The 21,459-nt window shown below is 42.0% G+C and overlaps 1 protein-coding gene across 2 annotated transcripts in view; it reads right to left on the bottom strand.

Annotated features, from left to right (window-relative positions):
* Positions 1 to 587: 587 nt before the first annotated feature.
* Positions 588 to 21,459, bottom strand: part of THSD4 (thrombospondin type 1 domain containing 4) — a 582,110-nt gene continuing 561,238 nt past the window's right edge. For both annotated transcript variants that reach the window (XM_047736180.1, XM_047736181.1), the window contains 4 exons: positions 18,870 to 19,043; positions 12,011 to 12,190; positions 7,838 to 7,982; positions 588 to 2,582 (listed from right to left, as the gene is read on the bottom strand). In XM_047736180.1, the coding sequence (XP_047592136.1) occupies positions 2,440 to 2,582; positions 7,838 to 7,982; positions 12,011 to 12,190; positions 18,870 to 19,043 (642 nt within the window). In that variant the 3' untranslated portion in view covers positions 588 to 2,439. The remainder of the gene's footprint in view (positions 2,583 to 7,837; positions 7,983 to 12,010; positions 12,191 to 18,869; positions 19,044 to 21,459) is intronic.

Genomic DNA, 21,459 nt, shown 5'->3' with positions numbered 1-21,459 from the left:
AACAGTTAGCAGAGGCCCCTGTTGAACCCTGGCCGGACCCCTCTTGCTCCTAAGAGCTTTCTCTGTACCCTTGCTTAATAGAACTATATTGCTTTACCCACTCCTCTTTCCGGAGAGATTCATTCTTCAACTCATTGAGACAAGAACCTAGCTCTCTGGCTTCAAGAACAGCCATGGAAAGGCCAGATAGAATTTCTGAAAGCCAAGGGTAGTGAGAACGGAACACAGTGTGTCAGATTAGGCAGGAGCTACTCCTCCCAGAAACTTCAAGGGATCACCAAATTAGCAGGTTTTGGGGTTAAAGACCTCACAGAGGAAACTCTGTTACTAAGAATAGAGGCATGCTTTAAAAGAGAAACTGACCTAGGACTAAATAGAGCAGATTTCCTGAACGCTTACAACTTTAGCCTGATAGTTTCTTAATTTTCTTAATTGGCGATCTTTTCTTAATTGGTGAAAGAATGTGTATATATATATACACACATATATATATATATATGTGTATATATATATATACATACACACATATATAAAATCACCCTTGAACAACATGGGTTTGAACTGCATGGGTCCCACGTATACAGAGATTTTTTTTCTGATAAATACCGCATAGCTCTGTACCTGTATTTTCTTTTCCTTGTGATTTTCTTCATGACATTTCCTTCGTCTAGCTTACTTTAAGAATACACTATATAATACGTATGACATATAAAAATATGTATTGATTGATTATGTCCTTGGTAAGGTTTTCAATCAATAGCAGGCTGTTAGGAGCTAAGTTTCTGGGGGGGGGTCAAAAATTATACATGGATTTTCATCTCTGCAGGGGGTGGTTTGCACCCTGAACCCCCATGTTGTTCAAGGGTCAACTGTATGTGTGTGTGTATGTATACACACACACACACACACACACCCCTACTCTTTCCTTTTAATTGACTTTTCAGATCGTTTGCCTTTCAATGAGCACTGTATCCCCCTTGTACCCCGAGGCCCCTGGAACTGCAGAGTTAGGTGAAGGGCACTGGGGAAGACCCAGCCACTGTGGCTGTCACTGGAGGAGCCCATTCCCCCCAACCCCCTCACCGGCTAGTGGCATGAATGCAGATCTTAGTGCTGAGTCTGGGACTGTGGGATATAGGTCACGAGTCATAGTGGCGGGAGGGGGGTGGTGGTGGGAGGGAGGAATGAGAAATCACAAACAGAAATCCATAAAGCAACTGGGAAAAACCAAAGGGAGACTTTCTAATATAAACACAGGTTTTATGCTGAGACAGGTCGGTTAGACGTTCCACTGGGTGGCGCACAGCCCAGGGAAGGGGGCTGTGGGCCCGAGAGAGCCCAGGGCACGGAGACCAGACAGGCTCTGTGGCCAGAGGGCCCCTGGCGTGCAGTTCCCTGGGGGGCACATATCACTGGGGGAATGAACAGAATCAGAGTATCAGGCATCACCTTGCTACCCCAAAGGCTTTCTTGTGTCAAGGACAATTCCTTTAAGGACGGGGTTTAACAAAACCTGCACAGAGTCCTATAACCAGTATCTGTGACCTTGTCCAGGAAGACAGAAACAGAAAGAAACATGGTAAAACAACGGAGTCCTATGGGGACCCTCTTGACCTCTGGCCAGAGGAAAGAATTCTAGAGCTGGGCTCTGATTACTGAGTGGGGAAATTTCTTAGTCGCTTGGTCTGAAATGAAGATCTAAGGCTTCTGGGCGGGTGAGTTGTGTGGTCAGACTCAACCCTGCCACCCCACAGGTCAATATACCGGGCAGGTCAATTCCTTAAATCACGTCTCCGTTTCCTTGTCAGTAAAATGGGGATAGTGATTCAGTCCCTGGCTCCCATTCTGGGGCTTTGTGAGCCGCTAATGATCTATTATCTGTGAATACACCTGCGAAATAAGAAAGCACTATTTGACAGGAGATATTTGTGTCACAAAGCAGGAAAAAGCGTAATGTCTCCGAGCATGAAAATAGGCACCATGGGGTTGAGGTAAGAGTGGGAAGCAGGTGTCTCAGCGAGGCTCCACAGTGCTCTGGGGTGGGACCCACCTCTTGGACTCTCCAAGGGACCCCGATGTTGAAAAGGCCAGAAGTACCACAGATGAGGCAGTGCGCCATTAGGGCCCACCTGCTGACTTAGAAAGTGCTGGAAGGGGAGTTGACGGAGAGCTCCAAGCACCCCCACCGCTTAGGTTTCAGAGAGCACAGCACCACGTGCCAGGGTTCCCAAGCAGGGATCCTCGGTTTAAGGTGTTGCTAAAGGACAACCGTGGCTTGGCCCCAGGGCCCCACATGGATGCGCTCTGTGGAAGGTGGGGTGATGACTACGCCCGCTGGCAGCACTGCGGGGTGGGGGAGGGTGGTACCCAGGAGCCCCTGGCCCCACGGCTCCCCGCCTCCCTGACCCGCTCCCCTGCTGCAGCGTGGGGGCGGGGCTGTTATCTGCTCCCCAGGAAGCCCGCCTGCCTGTTGGCCACGCGCGTGCAGGAGGCGCAGCAAGCGGTCTTGTAGTAGTTGTAGACACAGAGTCGCGCCTGGACCACCACGTTGCAGTTGTAGTACCTGTCCTTGCAGTTTTCATCTGCAGCAACAGAGAACAGAAAAGACCCTCTGAGCACAGCGCCAGCAGGGGCCTGTGGGCGGAAAAGGGGCATGGGGTGCGGTTTCCGTCCTGGTCCTGCTTTATTACCTATGGGAGGTGGAGGCTGGGCCACGAGCCGCCCTTTTATTTGTCTTTTAAACATGGTGACAGGATTAAGTATAGAGAATATAATTCAATGCTCGCTGCTCACCCGCATAGACGCAATTCCCAGAGTTGGGTCGGTGACCCCCTCGCCCTTTCTCTTCACTCGCAACGTAATCAAGCCCCATGTGGGGTGTTTATTATCCCCAATCCTGTCTTTATACCTGAACTGTAAACGTTGGTACCCTAATCACTAAGTGGCATTTCAACTTTAGAAAAAAAAAAATTTTTTTTATGCAGATTGTATATATTCCTTGGCAACATTGACTTGGCGTGATTTGTTCACGTTTATGGACTGCTCTAGGGGGAGTTCATTTTTACCACTGAATGGTACCCATCTTACATTCCACAACTTAAGGATCCATTTCCCACCCACACGACAGTTCAGCTGTTTTTAGTTTTTTACGATTGCCAACGTTGCCCCTTTGCACAGCTGTTACACATGCCCCCTCTCTGGGTCTTGCTTGGGTGTAAGGTACATAGACAACCCTACTGGCTCTCACCGGATTGCTCTCTGAAGGGGGTGGGTGCAACTATTCATATTTTGTCAGTGGTACAGAATGCTTTTGCTTTTCTTTTGTTTATGCTGCATGTTTTACTTTTTTGGCACACATCATCACATGTATATTTGCCACCTGAGTTTCCTTTTTGGCAAATTGATTTTCCTATCCTTTGACCCCTTGCTAATTTAGTTGACTTAAAACAAATGATTCTTGGAAATTCTTGACATGTAATGGTCCTGATCCCCAACACGTTAGATGTGTTGCAGATATCTTCTCCACACCTGTGGCTTTTCTTTGCTTCAGTGTTACTTGTTTAAAAGAGTTTATTTTTAATATAACAGATGTTATAATAATATTTTTCTTGGTGGTTTGGTACTTGGTTTCTCATTTACGAAATCCTTCCCTACACTAATGTGCCTATTTCCCCATATTCTCTTCTAAAAGTTAAAAAGAATTTCTCTTCACATCACCAGGAATTGATGTGTGTGTGTGTGTGTGTGTGTGTGTGTGTGTGTGTGTGTTGATAAGTAGGAATTCAATCTGGTTTTTTCCTATACAGATGAACAGTCATCTCATCACCACTCACTGAATGTTCACGTTTCCTCCCCAGACTCATACTGTTAACCTTGACCATGTATCGTACACCATACCATGCTCAGATTTATTTGTGGGCACTCTGTTCTGTTCCATCGGTTTGTCTATCTTTGTGCAATATGTCCTGATACATGAAGGATACATTTCCCAACATTGTTCATTATCAAAATTACCTTGGCCATTATTGGGTCTTTGCCCATGATCTTCTATGTAAACTTCAGACACAATCTGTCTGATTTTTCAATGGAAAGCCCTGTCTAGATTTTGATTAACATAGCTTGAATTTACAGACTAACTTGGAAAGTAACCAAATTTTATCTGCTCGCTTCTTGACATTACTGACAATTTATATATCATAACATTCAGCTTTACCACATTCTTTTTAGGACATCAATTCTATCCTGTGTACAGTAACATAACTAACCATTTCCTTCTACTGGTAGAAATGTAACTGCTTCCAATTTTTATGAGTTACAAGAAATTCATTTATTAATCCTACACGATTTACTGAGCCCTATTCTTCGTGTATATGTATATCTGTACAATTTTGAGAGGCTATCTTTAGTATATGTTTCTAGAAGTGGAGTTACTGGCATACCAAATACTTTATATATTGAGCAATATTGCCAAAGTTCTCTAAAAAGATTACACTCAGTTACAAACAGGAGCCTGACTTTTCCCCTCACAACTTTGCCAACAATGAATATTATCCAGTTTTTTATAGAAAAGTTTTCTAGTCTTATGGAAAAACACAGACTGCCCTTATTTTTAAAATTTGCCCTTTTATTTACTAGTGAGGCTGGTTACCAGCTCAGCCTCTTCCATAATGTTTGTTTCTATCCTTCATTCTTTACAACACTGGACGGCTTGTCTTTTTGGTTCACAGCAAGACTGAGGGGAAGGTACAGAGGAACAGTGGTTCTTTTTGTTTTCTTTTTTCAACTAATTTGAGTGAGTTCTATGTATATCAGGGATTTTTTTTTTTAAGAGAATCTATCTTTTTTTTTTTTTAAGATTTTATTTGTTTATTAGACAGAGATCACAAGTAGGTAGAGAGGCAGGCAGAGAGAGAGGAGGAAGCAGGCTCCCTGCTGAGCAGAGAGCCATATGCGCAGCTCGATCCCAGGACCCTGGGATCATGACCTGAGCCGAAGGCAGAGGCATTAACCCACTGAGCCACGCAGGCGCCCTGTATATCAGGGATTTAACTCAGCTTGAATGGCATTTATTTGATTCTAAAATACTCAATTGTAAGATGATTTAGTAATGTCTCTTTGGAATTACATGAAAGATTATAAAAAATGTATGTAGATTAAAAAAAACTGATAACAGTCTGATTTTCTTCTTTAGCATTATAATCAAATGTGCACCTGAGCCCTGGTCGCTTTCTGAGTCCCTACAGATTCTTGCTGGGAGCAACTGTCTGGGATACACTTTGCGCTTTTAACTCCCACTCGCAGCCTAGACATTTTTAGTACCTTTCGCTCTAATGGTATAAACCTAAAGCATACCAAACAATACCAAGGTTTTGCTTACATTTTCTATTTTGTTAATCCCATTGTTTCCCTTTTTTCCTTAATTGACTTTTCTGTAGTTGGAAGCTAAGTAGTTTCTTTCCTTCTCCTAGAGAAGACACCATAGACAAACGGAGAAGACAGAAGCAGACTCGTAAACAATTTCTCTCATGTCATATTAGTTAGAAAACTGGGGGAGATGTTTGCCAGCTGAGTGATGGCTCTTCAGAACACAGGATCTGGTTATACTAATCACTCCTAGCTCTGCAAATTGTACAATCAATTCTAAGGTTCTGGTAATTTTGACTGTCTTTAATTATCTTGCCCTGGCCAGAGGCGAAGAGACGACTTTATATATGTTTCTTTCCAGTGTTGCATTACAGTGTACCCTTCTAAAACAATTTACATAACAATTGGGATCCACATTTAAATCAAGTTCTAATTATTGGTGCCAATGTAAATAAGTCAATGGAGGGGACATCTAGATGGAACACGTCTGTGTGCATGAATGGTAACTTCTCTATTTCTTCCTCCTGGCTCCCAGCTGGACGTCTTCTTCTTATATTGATTGTATCACATTCCAATAATGTATGTTTCACATTTTTCTCACAATTATTGCTCAATCTCCCTCTCTTGCTTTCTCCTTTTCTTCCAACTTGGGTTATGATGTGTCTGATGATTAATTTTATGTATCAACTTTACCAGGGATGGAGAACCCAGATGATACATGATTTCCCGGTGTGTCTGGGAGGGTGCTTCTGGATGAGGTCAGCATTTGAACTGATGGGCCCAGTAAAACAGGTGGCCCTCCCCAGGGGAGATGGGCCTCACTCACTGAGGGCCTGAACAGTATATCAAACAGAGGAAGGAGGAATTTGCCCCTTTCCTGCCTCAGGCTTGAGCTGTACATTTCATGTCATCTTCTCCTCCCCCTGGGGCTGAAATTTACACCATCAGCTCCCCTGGTTCTCAGGCCTTGGAGACTCAGATTGAATTACACCAGCAGGTTTCCTGAGTCTCTAGCTCATGACTGGTAGGTTGTGGGACTGCTCTGCTTCCATGTTCGTGTGAACCAATTTGTCATAATTCATTATCTATCTATATAATAAATTATGACAAATTGGTCATTATCTATCTATCTATCTATCTACCTACTCACTTATCCATCCACCCATCCATTCTAGAGAACCTTGACTAATACAACGTACTTAACAGGACAAAAGTTTTTAATTTATTATGTTATGTTTTTACATTCAGCAATAAGGCCTCTGAGTTTTGTGTCTAGCTTACGAAGCCTTAACTAACCCCAAGATATATATTTTTCTGGTATTTTTACAGTGTGTTTTCTACGCAAGGGTCTTTAATCCTTTAGGCATTTATGTTTATATATGGCATAAAGCAAGATTTAAAGTGTTTTGCTTTGTTTTTTTTCAAATAGATCTTTGAATCTATTCAAAGAGGGAAGTCTCTCCTCTCCCCAATTCCTTACCATTAGGCTTTTATTAGGCACCTGGGTGGCTCAGTTGGTTAAGCCTCTGCCTTTGGCTCAGGTTATGATTCCAGAGTTCTGGGATCAATCCCCACCCACATCAGGTTCTCTGGTCAACGAGGAGTTTGCTTCTCCCTCTATGTCTGCCCCTCCCCACTGCTCGTGTATGTACATTCTCTTACTCTCTCAAATAAATAAAAATTTAAAAATTAGACCTTTGTCATACTTCACTTCCCTTGTATAAAAGAATTCTGTATTGTAACACTCATACCCCTGTCTCTTCCCGACTCAGTATGTAGTTTTAATTTCTGTATTTTATAATGTGTTCAAGTATACGTTAAGGCAATATATTTAAGCATTTTATATGTTGAGCCTCATGAGCCTTCCTTTATCCTCTTTACAGAATTTTTTAAAGAAAGATTTTATTTTTTAAGTAATCTCTAAACCCAACATGGGGATTGAACTCATGACCCCAAGATCAAGAGGTGCATGGTCCACGGACTGAGCCAGCCAGGTGCCCCCTCTTTACAGTACTGAGTGTTCCCATCCATGAATAGTTAGTCCCTCTGTCCATTCACATTTCTTATTATGTTCTATACCAAGTTTTTCTTATTTTAAATTATTATTTAACATTTTTCTTCTAAATAGGTTTAGACCTTTCTTACTAATTTTCTTCCTTCCACTGTTCTGCACCTACAATTAAAAGTCGAAATCTCACTACTTCAACCTTAAAGATAATGGAACCCAATCTCTGAAATCATTACCACTTTAATCAATTTGCGCTTAAGTTTGGAGGGTGGCTTGGCTCACCACCCAGAAGAGTCATCTTAAACTATGAAACTTATCACACTGAGAGTATTTTGACCCCTGGAACCCCGTGACTGTGCACAAGGCCACGGAGAGACCCAGATGGGCTTGGCATTTTCATACCAGGGAACCCGCTGGGGTTTAAGGAGGATGTACCTTCTCTCCGAGATAGGAACCCCTACTTACCAACTTCAGGGACACAGTCCTGAGGGTTACAAGATTCCTTCTCTTCTGGTTTCAACTGCGGGTCACAGAGGTTGCTTATAGTCATGTCATCTGACAGGCAGCGCACTTCGCGGACCCGGAAGCCACCCTGGCAGCTCTTGGAGCACTGTACGGTGACAAAAGGAGAGAGGTGGGTCTTTGGCCGTCCATTCGCTCGGCACACTGGAGCGGCACATACTGGGAAATTTCAAACATCTTCACAAGCAGACTAAATACTAAAACAAACTCTCACACATCAACCAGCGTCAACAACCATCAAGTCACGGCCAGTTGTGTCCCATCGATACCCCAACTGAATCCACTCCACTCCACTCCACTCCTGTTCTGAGGCAAATCTAGACAACACATCACTTCTTCTATCACATTTCAGTTTGTCACTCTAAAAGACAAAACTCTTTAAAAAAGTTACCACAATAGTATTATTACACCTGGAAATTAATAATAGGTTTTCAAAATTATCTTCAAAATTACATTATCTTCAAAATTATCTTCGGATTATCTTTTAATCATAACAAAAATTATCTTTTGATGGCTTCAAAAAAATCAAGTTGTCTTCAAAAATACTTCAGAGTTCCCATTTCCATATCTCCTGTGAATCTCAAGTTTTTAATACATTTTTTGTCTTGTTTTGTTTTGTAAATCAGGATCTACATCAGGTCCGCACATTGCAGCTGGTCAAACAGACCTTTTAGGACTCTTTTGAATCCACAGGTTCACCCCCTTTGCCTCCCTCCCCCCACCCCGCATTATACTTTCTTGTCAGGAGGATCGGAGTCACCTTTCCCGTAGTTTCCCACAGTCAGGATTTTGCTGACGGCATCTGCACTGTACAGTTTAACATCATTCTCTGTCCCCTGCATTTCCTGTAAATTGGAAGTTGGGAGTAGAAGAGGCCCTAACAGGTGCAGATTTGGTTTTGTCTGCTTCATTGGATGCATGTGGTTATCTCTGTTTTGGGGCTGTCTGCAGCCACTTATGCGTCGTGTCTAGATCCATTATTTCACTTGTAGTTGAAGAACGATGGCAAAACTCTATCATTGCTGCTTCTTTTATTAGCTAGGAAATGAATATCCTCCCGGCCCCATCCCTACCTAGATTTGCTCTTTGGTACACCCAGTGGTGCAAGTTATTTAGGAAAGACAGGGTAAATGCTTGATTACTTTCCTTTATTTCCCAGTCTTCAGAACAATGAGATAGTTTCCCTAATGGAGGATCCTCTAATTGATTTTATTATTATACACTTATTATAAATGGATGGGTTTAAACACATAGGATGTATTTCATTCAATCTATGGCAATTACTATCTTCACTGATGTTCACTGATGTCTCCTCAGGGTAGTCTGAGACCCTAAAACTTGGTTCTTGAGTCCTTTGGGCAAGAGCTAAATTGTCTGTGAGAACTTCTTGCTGCCTGGAGTAAATAGATACTCTAATCTAATTTGTATGTATATGGTCCCAAACCTGGAATCAGCTCTTTGGCTGATAGACATGCCCTTCACTACTCGGTTAGCCATTGTTTCTAAGCTCTTTCAATGGGTAAATGGGTAAAACTGGGAAATAGGTGTTTTTGTTTTTGTTTTAAGGATAATTTGTGAGTTCATACTAATGTTTCTAATTCAAATTCAGAAAAACAGGATTTTCATTTAAACCTCTTCTATCTCACCTGTATCTGCATTCTCCTAATTTGAGAATCCTATTTCTCATGGATACTGGGGAAAATGGAAAGATACTACCATATTATCATATAAACTATTATATATATTATCATAAAGTAAATTACTTATTTACTTTATCACACACTATCCACCCAACTATCTCCAATTATAATTACAACACTCTCACTACAAATATGATCCCTGCAAACAGTGTCAACATTTTCTGACAATTCTCTTGGTCCGTAGGGATGGACAGTCAAATTACTGGTTTTTTGTTTGTTTGTTTGTTTTGCTTTTGTTTGTTTGTTTTTTTTCAGTTGGCTCCACTACTGGAACCCAACCAGTAGCCTGGGTGTGGAGCCCAACCAGAGGTTTGAACTCATGACCCTGAGATCAAGACCTGAGCTGAGATCAAGATTTGGATGCCTAACAGACTGAGCCACCCAGGTGCCCCAAAGTAATGCATTTTAAAGCCACCTGGCAATCGTGCCCATGTTGTCAACTGGATATGTGTTTAGGTTAATTTGTTTCACTATATTTTCCATTTTTAGGGGTTGCTTCTCTCAAATTTAATTTTGTTTTAGAATTATCTAAATAAAAGTTTACTTGGCTTGAAACTCAAATTTATCAAACGAGGCATATTCAAAGAGATCTCACTTCCATCACTGTCTTTGCTGTTGTCATAATCATTTATTTCATATTTTCTTTAGTGTATTTGTTTTTTCAATTTACATACAGAAAAAGTCACTTTTTGTGTTGGCGCACAGTTCTTTTTCGACAAGTTCACTGAATTGTGTATTTCCTGCTGCAAATAAGATCCAAGAGTTTCGTCAAACATGCAGATCCTCTTGTGGTGCCCCTCTGTAGCGAGACGCATCCCACCCCACCCTCTGGCCATCATCGATGTGGTCTCTGCCCATAGGATGGCCTCTTTTTCAGAATATATGAGTGGGATCATACCATATGTAGCTTTGGTGTCTTTCTCTCACTTAGTAAAGTGCATATGAAGTTCGGACCATGTCAGCTCATTTCCTCTTGTTGCTGAGTGCTCTCCTGTGGTTGGGGGTGTACCACAGTTTGTTTACCCACTGACCTTGGAGGCACATCTGGATTATTTCCAGTCAGGTGTTTTGGGAGTTCCTCTCTTCTGACTTGGCCTGGTGAACTCTGGCCCTTTCTACACCCTCCAAACCGAAAGGCAAAATATAGTGATCTGTTCTGCATTCTCAAAGGCTGTGGCCAACATCAAAATGATTGAATTCCATTTCCCAGAAGTCGACAAAACACGTTTCAAACTCAACACCTGCTTTGTTCCCATTTGCCTCTGAGGTGTGGTTTACCCTGTGCCCAAAGGCTGTTATCATTAGAGCAGACATACAGCTTTTATACATATATTTCATAAGCAAAATCCTCTTTATCCCCTTTGCATGATTCTGAGGAAGGCTTTGGCCTCTATTCTGGCCTCACCTACGGGCCCTGCTTGATGATCCTCAGGGACAAAAGGCAGAATGAACCTTCTGCCAACCCCTCACGTGTCCTCGCATTGTATCACCAGCAGTGATGCCTTAGGCAGTTTTCTATTTCAGGAATTTTTTGAAAAAAGATTTTTTTATTCCTGTTTGCATCCTTTCCCATTCTGTTCCTTAATTACCTACTTCCCTAATTTTGTTCCTTAATTAACTCTTTCTCTGTCTCCTCATTTACACATTACCCTCCCTTTTCACAGAAAATATTTCAGGGGTCTTAAGAAATATTTAATGGTTTTTAAGATTTAAGGAAAAAGAGGTAAGACTAGTGGAGCAAAAAAGAAGGTAAAAATAGGAAAGAGAGGGAAAAGCCGGGGCACACTGGCATACAAAATCCACTCTGTAAGGTCTGTTAAACTCTCTCCTAGAGATGGGCCCCAATTTTGGTTCTGAGTTTCCAATGGGCCAATTCAAAGAGAAAAACAGGATCAGTCCCATAATCTACAATCTATAATGTCTACAGGATTAGGGAAAAAGTACACACACACACGCACAGGTCTCCGAGGCCTGACAGAAATTCCTTCAGTGAGTTTTTTGAGAGCGCCGCACGACGCGGTCTTCCCAAGAGCGTCCTTGGATCCCTTCAGCCATTATCTGCTGCAACAGCATTTCTCAAAATGCAGCCCAAGGACACCGGCATCCCAGGGACCTCAAGAGCTTGTTCAAAATGCAAATTCCTCAGCTAGAGTGGACCCAGAATCCGTCTTTTCAAACAAGAGCCCAGTTGATTCTTATGCACACTGAGGTTGAGATTCATGGCTTCATGGTCTCTACAGTTTAGAGATCAAGATGGTCCTAGCCTCCCAACAAGCAGGTTGCGTTCAGAGGTGCCCTGAAAGTTACAGTCTAGAGTGGGTCACTCTGGTACACAGTAGGTGCTCTGGCTGTCTCTGGGAGGAAAGCAGATGAATGATGTACTAAGGCAAGCTCTATTGAGAACAACATGACTTACCATGCTCCATTCTGTGTTAAACCATTTGGCCCCACAAGGCTTGAGGTGGCACGATTGCTGGCTGGGGGGTTTCTCCAGGAAGGAACACTCATAGGGGTCCAGTACTTCAAAGATGTCCGCATTCTTCCTAACACAAATCACCTCCCTCTGTTGGGTCCCACTCCCACACTCGATGGAACACTGGAGAAACATCAGAAAAGGATACATGTCACATGATGAAAAGGGGACAAGAACATCAAGGGATATTTATGAGGGCTTTCTATCATCAATTCAGTCAGGACAAGCCCAGGGACACCTGGAAAATGTTACTGGATAAGATGTCACAAGAGGATGCCAGTTTTCCTAAGAGCTCTGTGTCAGAAATGGAGAGTGGGTGCCCTGAGTTATCACAGTGCCAGGATGCTGGTCAGTGAGATCGTGGTGCCCTCTGTGGGAGACTAACATAATTTCTTTCGGACCACCTCTTTAGACGCCCCCTGTCCTGGCACACAGAGAGGGACACATCAGCCTATCAATCTGGTTCTTTTCCAGTAGATTCTGAAACTTCTCACTGTAAAACAATGAACTATCATTCTGGTTGATCTGGAAATGAATTAATCTCTCAGAGTCCACACACTTGTGGACGAGGGGCTATATTAAAATTCTTTGGGACACCCCCAGCTGGGAGGATCCCAGACTGGGGACAATTTCCCCTATGGTGAGTCCTCCCCTCCCAACAGGTGGCCAGCAGGAAGCCTTTGACTGTGGAGTCCAAGCCTCTCCCTTCCCAGCTTGGTGGGAAGCTTGGGAGTGTAGTCACACAAAGAGGGCGGTCAGACAATTACACGTGTTGGCGTGTTTTGTTAGTTTACAGAAACATGATGTGTATAACTTCTCACAAATTATTCTGTTTAATATCGATTACTTTGCAAAATGATTCCTGTTCATGTCTGGTTTACTCTTAATACTTTATGATTACAACATTTTAAAGCTGTGATCCAGTATTTCTAGAAATCTTAAATAATCTACTATCTTTACAAAAGCCTCTAACAATTTCTTTAGTTGAAACCCTTAACATTAGCTTTGCGGTCCATAGACAGGAACACCATCAAATCAAAACAGGGAAAAAACCACACATATCTAAGAAGGAAAAGGTAAACCCCAAACCAATAGACTATGGTCTATTAGTCACACAGGACTTAATAAGCATCACCTGCAGCAATTTCCACTTGGTGCCCTTTTTTTGGAAGGCGGGGTCTTCATAAGACATCTGGAGAACAAGTCTTCTTGGTTTGTTTTTCTTCTTTTCTTCCAAGTGAGTTAGTGATTGATTTGGGGGTGTATTCATGTTTTGTCCTTTTCTTCCAAAAGTTGTGGACATGACAGCACTGAGGTAGGAGAGGGGTGACCGGCCACCAGGAAAAGGCCTGGCCTCCCCTGCAGGGGGGGTGAGAGTGTGTACTAAGGATCCAGGGGGCAGCAGGGGGAGAATAGGAGACGTGGAAACTAGTCCAGACATCGTCATTAAATAGCTCTGCTTTTTTGGCCAAGATACTGCACTTTCCTACGTATCCACTATCTCACTTGCAAAATGGGGGTTTGGAAACCTGACCTGAAAGACCCCTGACTGCTCTGGGGGTCTGTATCTGTACTGAGTGCTTGGCAGAATAGTAGACGACAAGCCTTGAACAAAACCTGAAGCTATTTTCTGCTATTTTGACAAACCCCTAGGAGATTAGGCAGTTAAGAGAGAATAAGCACATATCTCAGACTTCCACCCTAAATGTCCAGAAATGGCAGAATATGTGCACTAGGAACAAGTGAATGGATGTGTGGGTGGGGCGGGGGGATATGTGTGTGTGCATGAAATAGCATTTGAAAATGGGAAAGGGCATTCGTCCCTGGTGGACCAGAAATTATGGGGAATATTTGAATGGTGAAAGGCAGATGAGATTAACTTGAAGAAGCACATCATAGTTCAAATGCAGAGAAGAGGCTGCCCAGCAGAGAGGAAGCAGTTCTAGAGCTTCAGGCACGAAGGAATACGAAGAACAGGAGGGAGGCCTTGGGATGGTGAGACAGTGATCAGCTGCTAAGGCACTGACCAGGAACAGCTGGGCTGGCCTGACTGGCAGGGGGACATGAAGGCATCTCCCCTACTATCAAAGGGCAAAGAGAAGACATTTTCAGATGTTCAAGGATTCAGAAACTTACCACTCGTGATCCTGTTACTGACTAGTGGTCTCTGATTAAATGAAAAAGAACCAGGAAGCAGACACAACCAGGAAAGACACAAAGCAGAAGCGTTTGCAAGAGCTATTGTTAATAAGGGATAAAGGGGCTTTGGGGGATGATGAAATGTTCTGGAATTAGACAGTGGTGATGGTTGTTCAGTTTTGTGAATATACTAAACACCACTGCACTATAAACTTTAAAAAGGTGAATTATATGTTATGTGAATAATATTACAATAAAAAAACTTTGGAGGGGAGAGAGCTATTTTAAAACCAAAATCAGTATTTTCTATAAAATTAATTAACATTAATATGGAGCTAGATTCAGATGATCTCAGCATCTTTTTGGAGATATTGTGGATTAAGAAAATGGAGGTAAGTAAATGAAGACTTAAGGCTTTTGGGGGGAAAATGTGATTGCTGATAGCTTGACACAGATAGAAACATGAAAGTTTAAAACTCTGGGCTAAAAATTTGAGTGTTATCACAAAGTGAATAAAAATTGGATTTATAACTTCCAAAATGTTAAAGGGGAAAAATGGAATTAAGGAAACCTGATCTGTGCACATGTGCAGAAAAGGAAAGAAGAAACAGACCAAGAAAGTTTCCTAATTAGAAACACAAATTAGGATGGCAGGGAAAAGTCCAAGCATGTAAGTGATTACAATAAATGTGAATGGTTAAAATCAAGAAACAGACTTGCAGATTGGGTAAAATTAAAGATAAAAACAGTCCTGCATGCAAAAGACATATCTTAAAAAATACATAAAAATTGACAAAGATATACCAGGTGAAAAATCAACAATGATAAATAACTATCATATAAATTTATCAGATAAATATCTGATAAGTATCAAATATAACAGATATCAAAGAAAATATAGTTCATAGAATTTATAGAAGAAAAGTGTAGAAGACAGAGATGGTATTTAACAGACATAACTATTTCCACTGAGCAGTGGTAGCAATTATGTGTGTTTCTACATTTGAATAATTCCTGTAGTTGTATTCTGGTGGATCACTGATCCAAGATGAGAGTGGAAATGTTTGCTCAGATGCCACTGAAAATAAATCCAGACCGACAGGCAGACAAGAGGGCTGCTCCCAATGGTCAAGACTATGAAAGACCCCCCCAGAACAAAGACAGTCTACAAAGTGAAGTAAACCCAAAGTTGGCAGGGAAGAAAAGAAACACCTGTGCATCAATTCAGGCACCAATCTAGACACTGACAGAATATCTTAGGAGTAGTAGTTGGGTACTTTGGTGCCAGATAGAGAAAAGACTCCTTAAAGTTGATAGGTCTCATTCTCTTGGGCTGGCTTTCTCTGCAAGCCTCAAGAAGGCCACTGCCAGCACCTGGGCTCACAACTTCCCAGGGAATCTCCTCCCTTGGGTCTACATCAAAAGTCCCAGGGAAGGGCTCTGCTAGGTATGGTTTGGGCTCCATGTCCACCCTGGATAGTTCACTGTCACCAGGCTTGTGGGGTGTTCCAGGTACCAACTACTATTCAAACCACATAGACGGAAGGAACATTTATTTTCACTCTAGTTCCAGTACATAAGCATGCCCTTTTTCATTTTCTTTGGGGATAACATCAAATTCCCAGGGTAGGGAGGGGACAGCAAGGCTCCAACATCCCTATAAATCCAGAACTAAAACCTTGTCACATTCAGTCATGTTGTGACCCTTTGGGCAACTAGGCAATAAATTCCATGTTTTGAGTGTGAGCAGAAACGAACACTGCCGTCCCCCAGATTCACATCACTCTCAGTTCTCTGAGCAAGCCTGGGGTCAACAGGAGGCCCCCAAGTGAAAAAGAGCCTGAATCCTGGTTCCTTCTCCTTTTCTGAGATTGGCAGACATTCAAATTGAATTGCATTGCTTCTCTTCACCATGTGGAAGCTGTCACAATTTCCCAGAGGACTCTTCCCTTTGCCTTGTTTCTGGGGATATTTGGTATAATACAGTTTACTCTGAATTACCTTTGGGATTTCGGGTCCTAGGTGTTTTGGTGCCAATAGTGATATGGAAACAGGTGGCAGACAAAATAATAAACATGGGGAACAGGGAACTAATACATATTAGTAGGTATTCTCATCCTCACGGTTGGATGGGGAAACAGACTCTGAGAGGTCATGTTGCTTGCCCCAAGCCAGAAGAACTCCAAAGAAGTAGAGCGGGGACCTGCTCTCAGGTATGTCTGACTCTGATATCCACTCGGGTAGCACTGGGAGTACTTAAATTCTTTTTCTTTTGAATTTTCTATATTTTTACAGTTTGTATTATAAAAACATTCAAGGAAATTTGAGAAGAAAACATTTCCCTGGGTTGTTCATTTAAAAACCCATTCTTCAAAGGGGCTGAGATAAAGTTCATATTATTTTCATGTTCTGGTTTTCACTTGCCACCGGATCGTGTATACTTCCTACCTCTTCCGAATTATCACTGTTGTTGTTACATCATATTTTAATGAGTTAGGATACACCGTAATATCCCTCAGTGCCCTGCTGTCATGAACACCTCATTTAAAAAACCTTTTTTTTTTTCTTCTGTTAATTATTTCCTTAAGATGAACCCCAGAAGTGGAGTGACTGGTTAAGGCAAATGAACATTTTATGGCTCTTGACTTTTATTGCCAAACTGCTTTCCAAGGAGGTTGTATCAGCTTACAAGGACAGGGCAGTCTATTTTTTTCAGGGCCTGTTTTTAGAGCTACTTAAAAGAAATCAAATTCTGTATGGAGCCAGAGGTCCTCATAATGTGTAAATCATGACCATCGGCCAAAAAGTCCTTGGAGAACAAGTCAGCCCTGAGAGCCAAATGCTAAGGGGCCCAAGAACTCAAAATACTAACAGCAATCAGAACAGGGCAGGAAGAGGGAACAATCTTTTCCACATTTTCTTAGAGGGGTGTATTCAATTTTGGAATGCTGAGGAAAAAAATCAGTTGATCAATGAAATTATTTTATTAAAGTTATTCTGTATGATCTTCTCTATGTGGGCAACAATCGCAATTTTTCCTCTATCTGCTTCTATTCCCCCCCCTCAGTTTTATTGAGCTATAATCGCCAAGTAAAATTGTGATATATTTAAAATGTACAAATGATGATTCAATGTACATAGGCATTATGAAAGGATTCTCACAGTCAAGTTAATTCACACACCCGTCACCTCACATAGTCGCCTCTTCTGTGTATATGTGAGAATGCTTACGTCCTGCTCTCTTAGCAAATTTCACTGAGCCAGTATGATCAGTTGTATCACCGTGTTATATGTTAGATCCTTAGAACGTAGTCATCTTATCACTGAATGTCTGTACCCTTTTACCAACCACTCCCCATGCACCCGCCTCCAGACCTGGCAACCGCCATTCTGCATTTCCCTGAGTTTCATTTGTTTTTCAAATTCCACATATAAGTTATACCATGCAGTATCGGTCTTTCACTGTTTGGCCCATTTAACTTAGCATAAGGTCCTTCAGGTCTATCCATGTTGTCATGAAGGGCAGAATTTCCTTCCTTTTATTGGTTGAATAATATTCCATTGTATATATAAATATAATATATAATAATATAATATATAACATAATACAATATAATATATAATATACATAATGTGTATATGTATTTTATATATGTAGTATTATATACAACATATATACAATATACATATTTTATATAATATATACATATTACATATTATATATAATTATAATATAAATCATGTATTACATATGTGATATATAATACATAATTTTATATATCATATATTTGTATATTTTATAAAAATATATATTAATATATTATAACATGTTTATAATATACATACAATATATATTATATTATATTAATATATATTTTATAAAACATATAAAATTATATAACCTATAAATACATATAATTATATATATAATATAAAATTATATATTACATATAATTATTACATATTATTATATATTCCATTTTATATATAGACACAATATATATACATAATGTATATCTACACACCACATCTTCCTTAGGTTATCAACAGACACTTAGGCTATTTTCAGACCTTGGCTATTGTGAATAATGTTGCTATGAACATGGCAGTGCAGGCACCTCTTTGAGACAGTGGTTTTGTTTCCTTTGGATATATCCCCACAAGCAGGATTGCTGGATCACATCTATGTGGGCTTCTGACACTCAAATACAAACAAAACCAGCTTTGTTAGTGACAATAATGGCAGCGGCAGCTGCGATTTATTGTGTGTTTGGGTCAGGCACTATGCTGCATTCTTCAGAGACATTACTTCATTTCTTCTAAAAACAACCTCACACAGTACGGTCATTAACAGCCTTTTACAGACGAAGAAACCATGCTGGATCATAAACTCCCTGAGGGCAGGGATATTTGTGTTGCTCATTGACATATTCTAGGTGCTGAGATGAGCACATAGTAGGTGCTCAAGAAACTCTGCTGACTGAAAGAGGCTCCAGAGCATAAGCAGCTTCTCCAGGGCCATGGGGAGCACCACTGGGATTCAGACCCAGGATGCCTGGGGTACACCGAATCCGGTTTCCTGACTCACCCACCCCCCCCCCCACCCCAGTGTGTATGCTCTCTGACCAGGGACGGAGGAACCCAGCCAGCTCCCACCACTCACCTGACTCCAGCTCCCTGCAAACCATTCCACCTTGCCCGTGCAGGGCCCATTGTCACAAGGGGTGGCCTCCGCAGGCCGGTTGTTCCCACAGCCCTCCAGGGGCAGGCTGCTGATGTGGTTCGTCATGCACACCACGGAGCGTGTCCGCACTCCAGCCCCACACTCTGCTGAGCACTGCAAGACAGGAGATGGGTGCGTTAGAGGGGAGGCCCCCTGCAGGCTCTGGGGCCCCTTTCTAATGACAGGAAGGACTGAACATCTTGTTTCCCTGCTTACTATTTCCCCTAAGAATCCCTGACCATTTTTCACGCACAGCCTATTCCATTATGGGACATCAGTATGGCAAACCTCCATCTTAGCTTCTCTAGGACAGTCTTCATTCCAAGTATCCTGTCCCATTGTTGCGATGGATATGCTTACACTTGTCAAGCAACCTGTTTTGACTTTTGCTTTTGAAAACAGATCCAGCAGCAGAAGAACGAAAGCATGAATGCTTGGGCATAGGTCTACTTGCTGGTAGCTGAGTCTGGGATGTTCTGGGGAAGCTGGGGAAGTGACATCTGTCCCCTCAACATTGCTGCCTGATAGTAAGGCAGGGGTCTCAGTCCCTGAAGGCCACAGCTGTGACAGTATTAGCAGACAGCTTCCTATAGAAAAAGAACTTGACCTGGGAACCAGACATATCCATGTTAATATTCCTACTAGCTGGATGGCCTGGGGCAACGGACCCAGCCTCTTCCATCTATGGCATGCTCATCTGGACAGCTGGCATAGGAGCACATTCCTGACAGGATTACAGGTAATGAATAATGTGGTCTGCATATAGCAGGTGCTCAGTAAACGGTATGGGGCTTGAAATATATATCCCCACTCTAAGGTAGAGAAACTGAGGCAAGGTCTTCACTTAAAGCCACGTAACCACCAGTGATTTCTCTCCTGCAAGCACACTCTGTCCTCATCTAAGGCCTACTAAACACATTCCTGAGTCATACCCCAAATGCTTTTCCATCTGTCTGAAAGAGCATTTTCCATCTATCTTGAAATGCTTTGGAATGCTGCCTTATTTTGCTTCTCTTCCTGTCTGTTCAGAATTTTCCAGATCTCTTATCTGAGTGCTCCCCAGATACCTCATGTTCACCATGTAGAACAATGCAGCACTGCCTCACCACCAACCCCATTACTACTCTTGGCTTTCCAATTTGTGCTTAAATTTCTACCAGGATTCAAAAGTTGACCATTCTTTTGAGTTCTTGCTTCTGTCATCAAGCCAACCTTCATGTCTCACAGAGTCCAGTCTCACCACATTTTTCCTGTCCTGTTTCTTTCTGCCCATGGTTCCCAACACCACTGATGTTCTTCCCCTGGACTATGGTCCCAGCTCGTGGCTCAGTCTCACCACCTTTTCTAATTTGCTGGGCTTCCAGGTGCTGGGAGTGCCATGTTGAAAATCCCTTTGATGCCGTCCCAGTCCAACATGGACCTCCCCACCTGGCATTCAAGCTATCCTATAAGACGACCTCAGTCAACCTTGGTCTTCTAGGCTAACTTCCCAATATTCTTTCCCACACAGCTCATGCTGGATAGAGCTTGGGTCCTCCACTTCCTGATTGCATGAAGTGCTCATGGTGCCTTGTCCATGCTGTTCCTTCTAACCGCCTAGAGAACTCTTTCTCTTCATGAGGACACATCGGAATCCATGAAGGCTCAGCTCAAAGGCTATCTCCTCTGTGAAAGCTCCCTTGATTGCCCGATTCAATATACTCTTTCCAGCCTCAGAATTCTCAAGGCATGGTTCATCCTCCTATCTTCCTGTGTATTACGGTTATGTCCTGCTTTATTTTTTCCTTTACAGAAGTAGGGTCACTGAAGTCAGGGACTACTGAATCATCTTTACTTCCTTCTCAGGTCAACACCTTACCCATGGGCAAATCCATGAATATCAGTTAAATAAATAAACACAGACTTGGGTCCTTCCTTGCTCCTTTCTCTTCTGTTACCAGCATGTTCCAACTCTGAAAGTGGCCCTTTAGAGAACAACCAGAGCCCATTCTAAGGGTTTCTGCTGGGTATTCCCTTAAAAACAGAGTCACTGTTTTTTGTTTGTTTTTATCAATATGACTATTTTTTTTAAATAAGCAAAAGCAATATAATTTAAATAAAATTTGAGAAAAGAAAAAAATACACCCCTGGTTTCCTTAAAAAGTTTCCATTTTCATTTTTGTGCATTCCTACCTAGTCTTGTAAAATCATAACCCAGAAGACCAGGCAAACATTTCCATGACTGCTGCTGGGCTGGGCCTAACTATTCAGGGAAGAATCTCTCTGGAACAAAGAGCCCGAAGGGGATTAGAACATGCCACCCCCAAAATATGCTGCTTTAACTTATTTTGAACTGAAGGCGATTGAGAAACACAGATCCAGGAAAGGCTCTCTGCCCTTCTTCTCCCTGTCTAAAAGCAGAGCATGAATTTCCACCTGGTATCAGGAAGAAGAGAACATTTTTATAATTGGTGCTGGGGATCTGATGCCAAGATGAGTTCAAAGAAATAAACTTTACGAAAATAACCCTTCTCTTCCATTAGGTTCCCCC

Source organism: Lutra lutra, chromosome 7 (genome assembly GCF_902655055.1).
Source record: "Lutra lutra chromosome 7, mLutLut1.2, whole genome shotgun sequence".
NCBI lineage: Eukaryota > Metazoa > Chordata > Mammalia > Carnivora > Mustelidae > Lutra > Lutra lutra.
The sequence above is the reverse complement of the archived record's forward strand: the minus strand, read 5'-3'. Positions and strand labels throughout refer to the sequence as shown.